The sequence below is a fragment of the Apis dorsata genome, unplaced genomic scaffold, assembly GCF_000469605.1.
Source record: "Apis dorsata unplaced genomic scaffold, Apis dorsata 1.3 scaffold_1121, whole genome shotgun sequence".
NCBI lineage: Eukaryota > Metazoa > Arthropoda > Insecta > Hymenoptera > Apidae > Apis > Apis dorsata.
The window spans coordinates 73381-91249 of NW_006264219.1; the positions used below are offsets into that span (position 1 = coordinate 73381).

The window sequence follows — 17869 nt, forward strand, 5'->3', positions numbered from 1 at the left end:
AAATATTATATTACAACATATCCCATATCTAATATTGAAAATCATTAAATATTATTCTGACATTTTTTTATTATAATTTTCTTTATAAGATTATTTTAAAAAATTAATCTTTACAAAGATTATTTCATAAAGAGAAATGATTTCTAAAAAAAAAAAAGTAAACAATTAAAAAATACTCGTTTTCTTAATTTTTCTTTAAAAATTCAGACTATCTAGTTTTTCCAAAAGTAATTAATTTTTTCTATTGTATGTCTTTAAATCTATTTCTATAATTAAATTTTTGATCTTTCATAAATAATGTAAATTGCTTATTCGATGTAAATTTAATTAAATTTTTATTTTTCTTTTTATTTTTATTTTTCTTATCCTTGTAAATATTCAATTAAACAAACGATTATATTATAAATGATATTAATAAGTATTCTATAATTTTTTTCAAATTTTTTGAAAATAATAAAAAAAATAATCGTATTGTATATAATATTTATGCAATAAATCATCAATATATTGAAAGAAACAAATAAGGATTAAAAGATAAAGATAATAAAACTTACCGGTGCAAAATTGTAGACCTTTTTCATCTTATATGTTAACGTGTCGTTATCGTTAAATTTCAGTTCCACTTTTTCCCATTGTTGCAAGTACACGTACGGACCGAGTTCCACAAGCGCTGGTTTCTCACCATCGTTCAAAAACTCATCGGCATTCGTTACATTGTAAATGTATACGTTGAGTCGAGGCGTCACCGGTGGTTTCCTCCACCAGTTGAATGTACGACTACCATCTCGTAGAGCGATCTCTCTATTCATCAAAACGTCGACCAATTTTGGAAAAACGGCCGCCAAAATCGCGGCAGCGATGATCATTAACGCTCCAACGGCCACTGCTGCCCCTGGTATCAAAACAGCAAATTAAGGTCAATTTATGTTCCAACGATCTAGACCCGATTGTATATGTTTGTGTTGGTATTACGTGACGATCGAAAACCTTGTGCCGACAAGGTTCATTGGAGTTTCGAATTACGCGATTTCATTCCGAGTTTTGTCCGGTGAGTAATGATACGATCTGAAACACCTCACCGCTTCGAATCTGTATGTATGTAGCGTATATGTAAATTTATATAGTAAATTTGAATCATATAAATACTTAAAACATGAGCCTAAACTTTTTAAAAGTCTTGGAAATCTAAAAACTTTAATTTTAAAAGTTTATCAATTTATGCAAATTTATGCAAAATAATATTATTAATATAAAATATTTTTAAAAAGTGAAAGAAAGATAACAATATTTATTATATTTGTTCGCATTATTATAAGTAATATATCTTATATAGTACATGTTAATAATTATTAAGAATGTTGATACCCAGGAAACATAGAAAAAAAAAATAAAATAATTATACATATAATATTAACATAACTTTATTACATTATTATTATTATTAATAATAATAATTTTATTTCTTTATAAATTTTGTTTTCATCATTATATATTCTTTTCTATTATAGTATTTCATTTTTTTTTTCATTTTCTACATATATTATAGACTGATAAATAAATAAATATATTTATGTTAATACTTTATTTATAATAGCTTTCCAGATAATCTTTTAAAAAAATCTTTAAAATATTATTGATTTTTGAACAATTTGGTGAACTCATAAACTTATGATCAAAATTTTCAAAAAAATTTTAGACTTTGAATTATTATTTTCAAAATAATTCAAATTTTTTGCTTTTAAAAATTCGAAGCAATTTGAAATGTTCCCTTCACTACTAATGAGCTTCATCTATGGAATTAATTCAATATCATAATCACTCAATACATACAATATCATAATCATATTCATAATCACTCTTTATTCGAAATTTATATTACTTTAATCTAAACTTTGATCTTTTTTGTTGTAATATTTAATACATGTGAAAACAAACGAGAAAAAAATTAATGATAAAAATCCTGAATTAATTATATTTTTAGAATCTGAATGCAGCCCGAATTTTTTAGAGCGTATTTGTGATCAATTATTATGCCCCGATCTATTATTATATATCCTTGACTTATTTTTTTGCATAATAAAATTTTAATACATCGAAGATAATTAATTTTTAAAATAATTTTTTATTATTATTAGTTTATTTATTCGAAATAAAAGTCTAGGATTTTTTTTAATTTTGAAAATAATTTTTTAAATTCATTTTTCTGCAAATTTTGTTGAAAAGATTGTTCAATAAACAAAATTTAAAAAAGACATTTTTATTTTTTATAAAATGAAGAATGTATATTATATCTATAAAATATGTTTAAATTATTAGAAAACAGTTAATTTACAAATAAACTTAATAAATATAATAATATATATAATAAAATATAATAGTTTTATTTTTTGTTTTAAAATGTTTAAAAATTAATTAAATATTCAATAATATATTTGTATAATGTATATATAAAATACAATAAATGATTAAGTTTTTCATGATTATTACTATATCTCAAAAAGTATTAATTATTTTTCAAAAAAACTTTCATAAAACATAACTTTATTCAATAAATAAATATTCGATAAAAGAGCACAGCAACTAATTTTTTATCTTTTAAAATTCATATTAACTTATTACAAACTTTTCTTTAATTAATTATTTTGAAATTACTTTACTTTAAAATTATTTTAGTATTTTACTTGGAAAAAAATTCTATCAATAGAAAAAATATTAAATTATACATTAAATATATAATCTTCATTGAAATATAGAAACGAAATAAAAAAATATTTTTTTTTCAATAAAATCATTGATGTTAAAGAGCACAGTAATAGCTATAAATATGCTAAATTGAACTTAAAGGTCTCGCATTGCAAATGCTTGCGCCGTGTACTCGAAGAGAATGAAAGAAAAAATTCAAATCGCGTCACATTGTATCACGTCCTCTATGCCTCCCGTTGCGCCGGAAGACTCGTCGAATTCCCTTTACAAATGATTTTCCAAATTACAAATAATTTCGCATATACAACGCTTTCGAACAAAAATATTATTAAAATAAAGAATAATATTTATTCAATATATAGTCGTGCTTTTTTTATGAATATATATACGTTTAAAGATCATCCCTACTGGAAAAATTCATTTTGAATACAATGAAACGAGTAATATCAGACTAAAATAATAAAACATAAATTTAAATATTTCGACTCTAGATCTTTCTTCGTTTTTCACTAGCTGTCATATGATCGTTTACCGACAAGATAAAATAAGGCTAGAATTGTATGTCCCTGGCAACTACATATATATGCAGCATATGCAATATATGCAATCGGTTCCAAGTATATTATAACGAATAAATACTGTACTTGTCGGTCATGTATACTTACCGCTCATTGCTCGACAATGATTAATCTAAAGGAATAGATGAATCGAAAAATATGTACTGCATAAATTCTGTCATTGCAGTGAAATGTTTTGGATTCGATCGATTCGAGAACTCGATCGCGAAACAATTGGAATAAAGTCGATAGCGCGAGACGTGTTAGTGCGTTGAATCAGAGTTTAATATCGAAAAAAAGAATCGTCGCGAAATATCAATTCGTAGTCGTTGTCGATTTCCTTGGTTAATTTTTCAATCACGTAACGAGAAACACGTAAGTGGTACGCATTGCGACCTTCGAAATGAGCATAGTCCTACTTTTTCGACTTCTATACGAAGCAAAAGCTTTGAATTGCGTGCCTAACCTAAAACGCGAAGTCCAGCCAGTTCGACTCAATCGATTCGTGAATTGTTTGTTGTTAGACGTCATACCATGGCGTTTCATCGTTTCGTGACCAAGGAAACCACGAGCTTGATTAAAACGAAAAAGAAAGAAACGCAATACAGGAATAAGCATACATCGAAAATGCGAAGCACGATTTACCGAGTCACAAACGTCACGCATTCGACCTTACAGAATCCTTGAAGACAGTGTGTAACATTGTGACCTCGTGAGTCGAACTTTCGAGAGAACAGGTTGTGTTACGATCAACATGTGACAAATACATGTGACAACTTTGGTTAAACCTTGTTCAAAGATTTACTCAAATTACTTCAATGAACTTCAAACTTCTTGTTATTTTTATTTTGTCTTCATTAAAATGTTTTATCAAATATTCTCTATTCTTCAAAGTATCTATAGATATATAGATATATAATATTTTAATTTCTATTTTAAATTCTACTATTCATCATTTAAATTTTGAATAGGTTAGAAATAAGGTTAGAAACCTTATATGCTTTGTAGAGATTTATCAATATAATTTATTTTTACTTGACAAGAACATTACGAAAAAAATGACAAAAATTTCTGTTTTTATGTAGATTTCGAAATATTAGATAAAACACTTTAATTAAGAATAATATTAAGTTGAAATATTCACTTAATTTTTATTCTATCATTAATTAGTTTGACTTTTAAATCATATATATTCATACATTCGTATATCTTGAAATCAATATTGTTATTTATTTTCATTTAAAATATTCTTTCTATTTTCATGTGAAATTGAAATTCTTCCAAGTTTTCTTAATTTGAAATGATACATTTTGAACGGTATTAGAATTTGTGCTGGGTATGAATTTCAAGCAATCTGACAAATGCGAACTATTGAAAAGTAAATTGCATTAGGTCATTCACTAAGTTTCTGATCGCTTGTAAACAAGATTTCTATTTTCACTACTATAGAACTGCTATTCGGAAAAAGAAGTCATATTAATAAAATTGTTTACAATGAAATGAAAATATACAAATAATAAAATATAACGAATAATTAACAACAAAGTATTCTAAAATTTATCTATTATAAAAAATTTCAAATAAAAAAAACAAAATATTTGTTCTTAATTGTTATTAATTGATTTATTTTCCAAATAAACCATTTTCAACTTATTTTATTTAATGTAATATTGTCTGAAAAGATATATATGCACAAAACATATCAAATATATATTTAAAATAAAAATGAATTACAATTGAGGCAAAAAAAAAAAATTTGAAAATTTGTAGCATTTTATTAGAAATATAATTATTTCAATAAGTAATGAAGGAAATATATATTGCAATCAAAATATAGAATATAGAAAATATAATGACATGAAATGAAAATATATGATATTTTACAATAGATTCAAAATTTTTACTATACTATTTGTTATTATAAATATTTTAATAAACATCGCTATCTTCTATTTTCACCACATCATTTTAGATATCTATTATTTCAAATTAAGTTACTTATTAATTCAGATAACTTAAAGCCTCACTAAGATTAGTTAAATTAGTAGTATTCAAATAATAAGGCAATTTGAAAAATTTGAACTACTTATTTCATTTAACTTGATTTTTTTTCCAATTTTTATTCCGTTCTCGGCAATTCAAATTAGTCAAGTAATTTGCTTCAAGTAGCTAGAATTCAAACAGCTTAAAACCATTTAACCACTATGAACTATTTATCTCACTTTGAAATGTTCTTTCAAGCTTGAAGTGAAATTGGAGTTTAACTGTGCGAATTAGCACGATATATATATAATTTCGACCAAGCTGTCAATTGCATGATATTGAAAACTAATTATTAGCTTTTAATGAATGAAAAAATGAATAATAAAAAAATTTTGAAATTTTTAGAAATTTATTATTAGAAATTTTTATAATTAACTATAATTTATAATTAATTTATTAGATTACACAATAAATTCATTCTTGTTTTTTATATAAAATTAAATAATAATAATTTTATATAGAATTTACATAATCTTCGATACTATTTTATTTTATGACTTTTTATCTTATCAGAAATTTAAATATTTCTTTATTAAAATTTCTCTTTTTTTATATAAAAAAAAAGAATAAATATATATTTATTTCTCCAATGTTTTTGAATGATTTTCGATTGAGAAAATTTTTCAAATAAATAAATAAAAATCAGATGAAATCTGATTGAAACTATTTTTCACTATTGATTATACAATCAAGCGGAAAAAGTAATCAAATCAAAGTTAATCAAAACTTTTTTAATCATTAATACAAATAAATTCATTACATAATATAATCAAATTTTTAAAAATTTATAATTGAATATTAACGAAAAATAATCGAGTTAACATTGCATGAAAATATAATGAAATAAAACAAACAAAACTTTCAAATAATTTGATTAATCTAAACAAGGAAAAATTATTTGAATTCAAGTAATTTAATTTGAAGAATTAGATAGATTAGAATCTAATCTAATCTAAAATCGAAAACAGTGATATTTGATTATATTAAATTTTTATGATTAAAATATAATATATAAATAATATATAAAATATTATAAATTTATAAAATATATAAATAATATATAATATATAATATATAATATTTATAATAAGAAAAATTAATTCAATGAATGTATTATTAAATTATTTTTTTTTTTTATGTTATCATCTCATTATATGTCATATAATTTCTAAAAATTATAAAAATTTTTTCATTAATTCTAATCCATTTTTATTATTTATTTTCAATAGTAGCATTTACCAATTTGTTTAAAATTCTCAATATAAATTCAGAACGTATTATTTGTTTAGAACTTATCGTTTTAAGTTAAGAAGTAAAAATAATTCTACTTCATTCATTTTGTTTAAAACTTCACACGAGATTTCACATTAAGTGACATAACAGATTCAAATTGGCAAAGTTACTCAAGTCACAAAAAGTCAAATACAAGCGATTTGAAACCAAGTAAATTGATGACTAAAAACAAACGTAGAAACTTGAAAGGATATTTCAAGCAAAATAAATAATAGCTTCATATTGATGAAATAGTTTCCAAGTTACATAATTTCACATCAAATCCAGGAATTTAAAGAATTTTAAAATTATTTCTTAAAATTATTTGATTATTTTTATTTTGTTATCTTAAATTATGAATTATTTTTATTTATATATGAAAAATAAAAATATTTGCAATTAAATAATTTATTTAATATTTTACAAAATAAATTATTTGTTATTCACTTTTAATTAATTTCTTAATATAATACATTATATATATCTATATTATATTTATATTGTTTAATTATTATACTACATTATTATATTACATTATTATTATTGTATTTTTTACTCAATGTATTCTAAAAATTATTTTAAATTTTCATCAAAAAATAAATTTATTATTTTCTCAAATAATCTATAATTTATTATTTTCAACTATGTGCCTTACCTCAAATTCCTTTAATTGATCGAAGAAATATAACCTCAATTGAAACATATTATTTATCAAGTAATAAATATTATTTGAAATAATTATTTTTAAATTATTATTTGAAATAAACTTCGCTCAAGTATCAAATTTTGAATTCAAATAATTTAATTCAATTTTTTTTTCGATTCATTTTATTTTGAAAATAATTCGATTGAATTGTTTCGCGCAAAGAATGCGAGCAATCGATTGCCTCGAATGTGTGCGAACTTTGTATCTTGCGCTGTCAGCCAATGTCGAAATTCAAAAGAGACGGTGATCAACCGTTTCGTATGCGACTTACACTGCAATGATTTTGCGCTGTATTCGATCGAGACTTGGTAAAGAAGATCTCACAATACACAATACATCAAGTTCTTTTGAATTCTTCTATGAAAACAGAATTGAAAAAAATTTGAAATAGTTTGAGATGAAATATTAAAAATTAAAATATTTTTATTCACAAATCTTATTTAAAATTATTATTATTATATAATATTATCAAAAATAAAATATACAAATTCCAATATTTTTAAAATTATTAAAAATCTTGTATTTAAGTTTTTATACGTTTTATTATATACAATGCTACTTAATATATTATATCATATGTCAATTTTTAAACTTTTAATTTGTAATTTTGAAAAAAAATATGTAATAATCAATCTAATTTGTAAGTATTTAAAATTTCTATTTTCATATGTCTGAATTGAATTTTTCGAAAAAAAATTTAATAATCTTGATTTTGGTGTTAAATTATAATATTAATATTTCAGTAGAACGAAAAATGTTTTGTATTTAAGAAGTCTCTGATGTTTTATCTTAATATCATTAATTAATGTTCAAATTTTTAAAATTAAATTATAAATAAATTTTTTATAGATTGTTTTTCTTTAATATTAAATAAAGTTAAAATTACAATCACGAAATTTTTTATTTTACATTATATCTTTATTACATTATTAAAAAATTATTAAAATTTATAATTTGTATATTATCTTTATAAATTTTAAATTTCATCGAAATAATTTTTATTCGTAAAATATTATATTATTTAATTTTACAAAATTATTGCGAAAAAAATAATTGTATGAATACTTTTTTTTAATTTATTGTATATATCAGCATATATGATCAATTCCGAGAACTTCAATGTAATATACATATTTGAGTGATTGATTTAAGAATAAAAATAAGAATAAAAAATATTAGAGATAGATTAACATTAAATTAAAATTTGAAATTTCAAAACTTTTGATATTTTGAGATTCAAAATATTATTTTTTTTAATAATTTTTTTATTTTTTATCCTAAGAAGTAGTTATTTATTTTGTCAAGAAGTAAAATATTAACAAATTTTAATTCTTAGAATTTTTTAAATTTGTGTTTATAATTTAACCATTAGATACATAGTCATTTTTTTACACTTCCAAAAAGTTAAATATTTATTTTCTATTTTTTAAATACGTAAATATTGCTTGTTTATATTTCTGTATTCGTATTTATTTCTTTTTTACATTGAAATTTTCCAAATAATCTTATAAATAATTCTATTTTTAATCTTATAAATAAGAAAATTACTTTCCTTAATTATTAATTTTAATTATTAACATATAAGATTCAAAGAAAAGAATTAAAATTTTTTATATATATAAAATTTATTTTTTAAATTATTTTAATAATAAAAGCACAAAAATAGATATCTAGGCGCAAATATATAAGTATTCTAATAAAAGATTAAATTGTGAAATCGTATCAATTAAAATTAATATAAAGAAGTCTAAATAAATTGAAGTATCAATTATTATTAGTTGAATAAAAATAAGTTCATGTATAAATTATCACGATATTCTCACAAATTATTGATAGAAATTATTCTTTTATCTTAAATTTTTTTATTTTTTAATTTTTAATCCTCTAGATTTTGATTAGCTAGATTTTAAAACTAGCAAAAAGTTTTTAAATTCGAAAATTTTTTACATTTCAAAGGATTAAGAGATTTCCATTATTCTAAAAAATATCTTTTTCGATAATTTAATCGTAATGATACGATTTCATCATAAAAATAGTTAAAAAATTTGAAAATTCGAAATTCTTTTATATTTCAAAGGATTTCGAAATTTCCACTGTCTAAAAGATATCATTTCCGGTAAAGATTATAGAAACGTGTCAATAACGAAGATCGTGGCTACCAAAGATCGTAACACGTGCAATGGCCGTTGACCTCTGTTAGTTTAATATTTCTCACTTCTGAAACGAGTTCATATGACCCAAAATACCGGTTATCGAATATTATTTAGCATATTTGTATGGATCTTGGTTCTAACAACTAACTGAATTATCGACAAATGAATGAGACTAATGAGAAACACAAGAAAAATAACATTTTAGAGTACTTTATTGTTAATTAACTTATTTTGGAATGTAAGTGTATTAGATTTTTCCAAAAATTTTTTTTTAAATTTCACTAAAATTTTCATAGTTTTATTATTTAAATCGAGAAGTAATTTTTTATATTTTATATATATATATATATAATTTCATTAAAAATAAAAAATTATTTAAAAAATTAAAAAATAAAAATTTTTCTTTAATAAAATAATATATAGAGCATAATAAATATATTTAGTATTTTTTTTTACCGAAATATCAAATTTAGGAACATGAAATCAATTTTATTTAAAATTATCAAAATTGTTTCTTTTCATTTTTTAAACATAGTTCCAGCATTTAATGGTGTAAGATAGAATAAAATTTTAAATTATAAAATATTTAAAATTTAATATTCTATCTAAATTTAATATGTTATTAAAAATTTCCAAAATTATATTTAAAACATAAAAAAATGCCAAAACTTTGGATGAAACTTGGGTTTCATTCCCTTGAGGATATTTCCTATCATCAAAAAAAATTGCTCAATGTATTGAATCCATTATGCACTATATATAAATACAAACTTTCATTCAAATTAGAATTTTAAATTAACTGAATTTCCTTGTAAAATATATCTTGTCGTTCATTTATATGTATGTATATTTTTGCATAAAATAAACAAAGATATGATGATATCTTGGCTATTCATCGTTAAATTTTCTTTGAATTTATTATCATCGTTAAATAATTTTTTTCAAATATTTATTTTCAAGATTTCTATAATATTGCACTTTATTATTGGATATATTAAAGACGATAATAACGCAAAATAAAATGACTATTTTAACTACATAAACCAAATGTACAATTATATTAACTTGGTCCGTTTAACTGATCAGATGAGGTCAGTTATCTGTGGAGGTAGCTAAGTTCCAGGAATCGGAACTCGTCAATTGAATTGAGAGTGACAACCATTAGATAGAAAGAAACAGAAGAAAAACGGATAATCGCTTCGTGGAGGCAATTTCAGTAATTGGTGGGGATGGTTCCGTGTCAGCTAATTGTAAGTGTGCCAAAATTGCGTCGGTTAAAGTGTGCATTATTGTATATTTAATCAATCTGTTTTATCCTTGAAGCATGAGACATAAAAAATGAATAAAATTATAAAACTTGTTAGATAAACCTTGAATATCTCATTTAATTTTTATGATGAAAAAAAATAGAGATCTTATTAAGATAAAAATTAAAGTGAGACGACATTGAGAAATCTTAATGTATCTTAATCATTCTTTTAAATATAAATATTAATATATATATCATATGAAAATGAATCTTTTTTTTTTTTAATTTAAATCGTATAATTTTTAGCGCATTGATTTTGGCGCAATATAGCATTATATTCTATAAAAAAAATTTCTTTAATCTTATTTTTAATTTTTTAACAGTGAAGTTTTGTTTTGAAAGTTATTTTTGTGTATCTTTAATTTCTTATGTGAAATCTTGTGTAAAATCAAAAGATGATATTCATCATATATAATATATTTATTTGAATTAATTATGACAAATATTACAAATTATTACGAATTATTTTAAAAAACAAATCATTTCATTGTTCAAAAATTCATGTATACGAGAAATAAAAAATAAAAAAAAAAAAAGAAAAGCATAATACCTCATCTATAAGGATATTCATTAATATTCTTTTTTTCGAATTCCACGTTTAAAATAATTGGAACATCTTTGTCATTAATTTTTAATGATGTACTGATGGATATAAAATTTGGATATAAAAATGTTTTTCGATAAGACATATAGTTAGAAGTTGTATGTATCAATTATCAAAATATTCATCGAATTTTCATCTAAATATCTCTAGTATATCTCTTAATAGTTTTTTCATTCAAATAAGAAATTCATACTATTCATTTTATTTATGTTATTGTCCTTTTTATATAATAAATAAAAAATTTGGGCATATAATATCTAGAGGATAAATATCTTCGTATAATATTTTTTTAACTTTTTTCTAAATATGTTATAATTATACTATCATTATTACCAAAAATCACTTCAATTTTATTATAAAGAGTTATCATTCGATTCCTTAATTCTAATAATATATAATAATAATAATAATAATAATAATTCTAATTATAATATTTATAATTAATTCTAATAAAAGTAAAAAAATATTTTTTACTTTTTAAAAATTTCAATTTCGATATATATTTTTCTATTTGACGAATATACTCATTTTTAGGCCGAAAGTAATCATTTCCGCATGTCGAATATATCTGAACACGTTAAAAAATTAACAATAAAATTATTAATTTAGAAAATATTTTAATTTAAATTTTGTTAATATGATAATTTTAAGATTCAAGTTAAAATATTTTTTAAACTAATAAATTTTTATTGAGAATAATTATTAGAGAAAAAAATTATAATATTAAATTTTATAAAATTATTCATTTTTTTATATTACATATCGTTTTCATTTTAAAATTAATTATTTTCCATTCCATATTACAACAAAGATATTTAACGATATAAAAATATTACTTATTGTATCTATAAAATTTATATAGTAGGAAAACACATTTGCATAATAGTATTAAAAAAATAATTGATTTAAAAAACAAAAATTTTTTGATGTCTCGAAGAATAAATATTTCTGCATTATTGCAATTATTGCAAATGAGTTAAAGTATATGCTAAAATATATTTGATATAAGATACGTAGAATATGTTTTTATAAATGAAATTATTTAATTATTGATATTTTCAAATATAAAATTAAAATTTTCAAAAGTACATATATTAATGTATATTGGCCCTCTATAATGAAAATTTGTTTTTCATTACTTTTTTCATTACTCCATTGTCTTTCATTACTTAATAATTTAATTTTTAATTTAAATTTGACATATTTGCTTATTTTCACATGAAATAAGTACTTATTGATATAATTCACTCAGAAATTTCAGTCATTAGAAATATTTTCAAATTTAATTTATTCAAAAATGAAACTTTAAATGAAAATATATTATTCTATATATTTTTGATTTATTTTTTCATACAGAATCATTTCTTTATAGTTCTCCCTCCTCTCCGATACAGTTGTATCGTTATTTGTTATTCGTGGGATTAATATGACATTATATATACAAAAGAATTTTTTAAAAAATTCAAATCCATAAGGAAGTAGATTTCAACAAGCATTATATGTGGGTTATTATATATCGTTAATTATTTTATATGGATTATTATATATGGTCAAAATCTTCCTTAAATGCAGATTGCATGATTGATGCACACATATAGACAGATATAAAATAATATAAAAAATTTTCTTGCAAATAATTTGAAAATTAAAACTTATTATATGTAATACAAAAATTTTAGAATTCATTAATAATGATGAGGAAGGAATTAATCAACAGATTTATTTTCTCATAAGAAATAAGAACTATGATAAAAATATGGATTAAAAATTATATAATTCTATTTTATTTATAAAAAACAAAATTATTCTAACTTCTTATATAGTGAATCAAAGATTTATTTAACTTAATTATATAGAACTAATCAATTTTTTTTATTTATCTTTTTCTAACAAAAATAAAAAAAAATAAATAAAAAGGAAATTATACAATGCATTAATTAAACATGATGATATCATTATATCATTATTATTATAAATATATAATCATTATTATATTATAATAGTGATATCATTAAAAATGTGACGATATATATATTATTTATTTATAAGTTTTTTTAAGAGATAAGAAATAGATACATGTTTTCAAATATAATGGTTATAAATTTTTTAATGGTTAAAAATTTGTGATTTATTATATATTTATATATAATATTATATATTTTTATTATTATATATAATTTTATTATTATATATTATATTTATAAATAAATTATTAAGTTAAAATATCAAGTTATGCATTCTTTTATATTATTAATTTAATTTTTATCAATTTCATATTATCTTATAATATTTTTCAATATTTATTAATATTAATAAAAATAAGCAAGATATTACAAATGATCAAATTATTTTATTTATATTATATTTTAATTTATTTTAATATTTATTTTAATATTTTATATATACTATATTTATTTACAAGTAATTTATTTAAAATTAATTATTAATTACTATTTATGTTAATTTAATTTTAATAATATCTATTTTTCTTTTTTGGTTATACAATTATATTACAAAAATATTAAAGACATTATTTTAATCCAATATAAGTTAAAAAAATTTTCATTTCGAATTTGCAAGAATATTAAATATATTATAAATTTATGTAAATAAAAACTAAAATAATAAATTTATTACAAAATAAAATAAATTAAGTTCAATATTTTAATTTTATAAATGAGACATTTTTTAAAAAAGATGTAAACATAAAAGATAAAATTAACCGTAAAAAAAAGAAAATAATAAGAAAGAAATATTGAAGAAAAATTACAAAACGTATAATAGAAGATTAACGAATAAAAGAAGAATAAAAAATAGCTTTGTTCATTAATAAAACATATTTTTAACAAACATTTAAAATATGTTATTCATCAACGAGAATATAAAATGAAATAAATTTTTCTAGAGAATCATTGTCATATCTATATAATTTTTTATTTTGAATTTATAAAATTCAAACACATTACAATATAAAAATTCACTTTTTTTCATTTTTTTTAAATACATACATGAATCGAACAAAAACCAAATTATTTTGTCATAAACAAAAATAAAAGAAGATAATAAACAACATGAAGAAGTAAAAAAATGTCTACGATGAAACATGAGTGGAAATAAATCGATAAGACAATGACGCAAAAATTAGTTTTTTTTAGCATAAAAAACAGTCGTCATTAGATTAATGACAAGACTAGTAATTACTAATATTATATTTTTTTTTCTCAAGACCTAGCAAAAAGAGAGAGATTGCTTTTATGTAAATTTCATGTAAATTACATTATTTTTTGCGTATATTAAATTATATACATATATCTTTTCTTTATAAAAATAAAATTTCAATAATTTCTGATTATTATATTTGTTATTATTCTTTCTAATTATTGACTTCATATTTTAAATGCAAATTCCTTCCTTATTTTTTTCTCTCTTTTTATTTATATTATTAAAATACTTATTGAAATTTTTATTGAAAATACTTTCCTTATATAAACTTCATTCGCCATATATGCTTACTGCAAAAAAATTTTATTGTTTTATCTTTATTCTAAATATAAAAATTAAAATTATCTATATTCAATATTCAAAACTTTGAAAATAATTTACATGAATTTATCTTTCATTAGATATTTCAATAATTCAAATTGATTATATATTTAATATATTTCAAGAAAATTCATCAGATAATTTTCTAATTTTAATGAAATTTTGTATATATAAAATATAATGAATTGTACATAGGACATATTTTTGAAAGTTTCAGAAATACTTTCGAGAAATAATTTCAATATTTTACAACTTTGTTTAGATATTAAAAATTAAATATTTTTTATATGATAAATTTTGTTTCACTTTGTATCACAAAGTTATATTTAAAATATTGCACTGAAACTCTGAATGTTGATTTTATTTCTTTAAACTGATATTTTCTTGAAAAAAAGTTGTTTCAAATATAATACATTATATTTGAAATATTTTCAAATATACTTAAAATACTTCATTAAAAAAAGAAAAGAAAAAAAATTAAAAAATAAAATCTTTTTTTAGCTTGCAAAATAGCTTGCAAAATTTTTCAGATAAAAAATATTTAACTTTAATGTTCTATCATTTTGTTGTAAAAAAAAATTTTTTAAGCAAAATTGTATTAAAAACATGAAAAGATGCTGAAATTTTGGAAAGAAATTTCCTATGAACAAAAAAATTATCTATATCTATATAAAATATCTATATAAAATATGCTCAATGTGCACAAATAAAATTTTATTAAAATTTAAATTTCCTTACAACATAGCATGTGATTCGCTACTTTTTTTATCGTCATATCAAAAAATTTATCCCGCTAAACTGAATAAATAAAATAATAAAACAGCACATAATGATGAAGTACGTTGAATTTTCTTGCGCAACTATCGATTCGGAAGTAAAGACACTGACAAGGAAAAATCACGTTCCGACCGAATAGACTACGAAAGAGAGAAAGGCGCGTTTGCCGTTGTTCGTTCCGTAGCAAAACGTATCGTTCTCGTTCGAGCTTACTTGACAGCAGTAGCCCTGCCTACATAAATACAGAACTATGCCGACTTCATTTTCATGGAAACACAGATCTTTGCTTTTCTCAAGTTACTATTAACGATTAACGATGCTATGACTCACAAAAGTATTTGAATTTTTGTGAAGATAAAATATACATTTTGTTTTTAAAAAATTTTAGATTATATTATTAATATTATAAATATAATATTATATTGAATATTATATAAGAATTGATATGCGTGTGTGTATGCGCGCGCGCGCGTGTATACGTGTATGTATAATATATATATATTAAAGGAAAAGTTTTAGATAAATTCAATGTATGTACATAAAATTATAAGATATTTTTTACGTCATAAAACTAATTTGATTTAAAGAAAAAAATTAAATTGACGTTGATAATACAAATTACTATAGTTAACTATTCAAACACTTCATCATTTTTACGAAATATGTATTTTAATGAATATTTCATAACTCTTACGCAGATACTTACATACTTCCGCATATATTTATCTCAAACTTTATTCATATAATCCCGGTAGTCATATCGTAATGCTAATAATATTTTCAGAAGTCTTGTATAATCCATATAATATTTCTATAGAAAGTGTTCAAATAATTATGTGAGACACTGTATCTTTAGATAATTTAACCCAGTAAGACCCAATATTTTTGTATTTTATTTCTAATTCAATCAATGTACATACGAAATACTACTTGCATTGATATTTTATATATATGAAATATTATGAAATAAAATTAACAATATACTTAATATTTATTCCATCATCATTTTTTTTTAACATAATATACATAATTTAATTTATTTATAAATATTAAAATAGAATTTTAATAATATTATATAATCTTAAAAATTTGTATTTTTATATTTTAATAGCATTTATATTTTTTTTTAAGTAAATGATAAATAATCATATAGTTATATAAAAATGACATTATTTCACTGCTCAACTATCCATAATAGATTAAGTACATCAAATCAAAAATCTTATGTTGCTTATTGGTTCTATATTGCAGTATGATTCATCGATAATAAAATCACATTAGTATTTGTTCCTTCTACATATTATTATTGATGAATATTAATATTCTATCCTTTAATAATAACAATCGATTTATTATTTTTGATTTATTGATTTATTTATTTTAATTTTAATTGCATTGAATATACAAAAAAATTCAATGTAAAAAGAAAATGAAATATATTCATACAAAGAAAATTAAAGAATAATTAAGAATTGTGTTAAATAGAAGTTGAGTATTAAGCAATATATTTACTTTATATAATTAGATATGTGATGTCTTCAAGATTCTCTTACAATTACTTTATTAGGGATAAGATCTTAAGATCCTCTCTCTATCTCTTAAGATCTCTCGAAACTTTTCAAAACACATAAAATTTCGAAACTTTTTGCTTTTTTGTTGTTTTGTAATTCGAAATTTTAAAAATTTTAATAAAGAATAATTTACATAAAAATTAAATTTTTTAAAAAATTCTAATTCTTGATAAAATAGATAATAATAATAATAATAATAATTGATTTAAAAAATAATAGATATTATGAATTTAAAAAATTTCAAATTTTACAAATTTAAAAGTCAAGATTATTTATATTTTAATTTAAATGCATCTATGCTCTTTTCGAGATGTCATTTCTTATTTTATCAAGAAGTATACATTGATATGGCAATGCAATTGAATATAAATAAAAGCATAATAAATTTTACATCTCATTATATTAATAGATTTTTCCTGTTCATTATATTCAAATATAATAATGCTTTTAGAAACAATTTTTAATAATAAGAAAACTTTTTTTTTTAACTAATTTTTTTTTTAAACTAATTTTACTAATAAAAATATGATAAAATATATTTATTTTTTATAAAAAATATTTTTATAAAATATTATATTTGCATAATGCAATATTTTTATAAAAAAAATATAAGGAACTTTGAAATGTATTT

General features: G+C 20.2%; 1 protein-coding gene across 2 annotated transcripts in view; it reads right to left on the minus strand.

Annotated features, from left to right (window-relative positions):
• LOC102680826 (scavenger receptor class B member 1) overlaps positions 1 to 17869 on the minus strand; it is a 49311-nt gene that overhangs the window by 26147 nt on the left and 5295 nt on the right. For both annotated transcript variants that reach the window (XM_031514700.1, XM_006624756.2), the window contains one exon: positions 555 to 892. In XM_031514700.1, coding sequence (XP_031370560.1) covers positions 555 to 892 — 338 coding nt within the window. The remainder of the gene's footprint in view (positions 1 to 554; positions 893 to 17869) is intronic.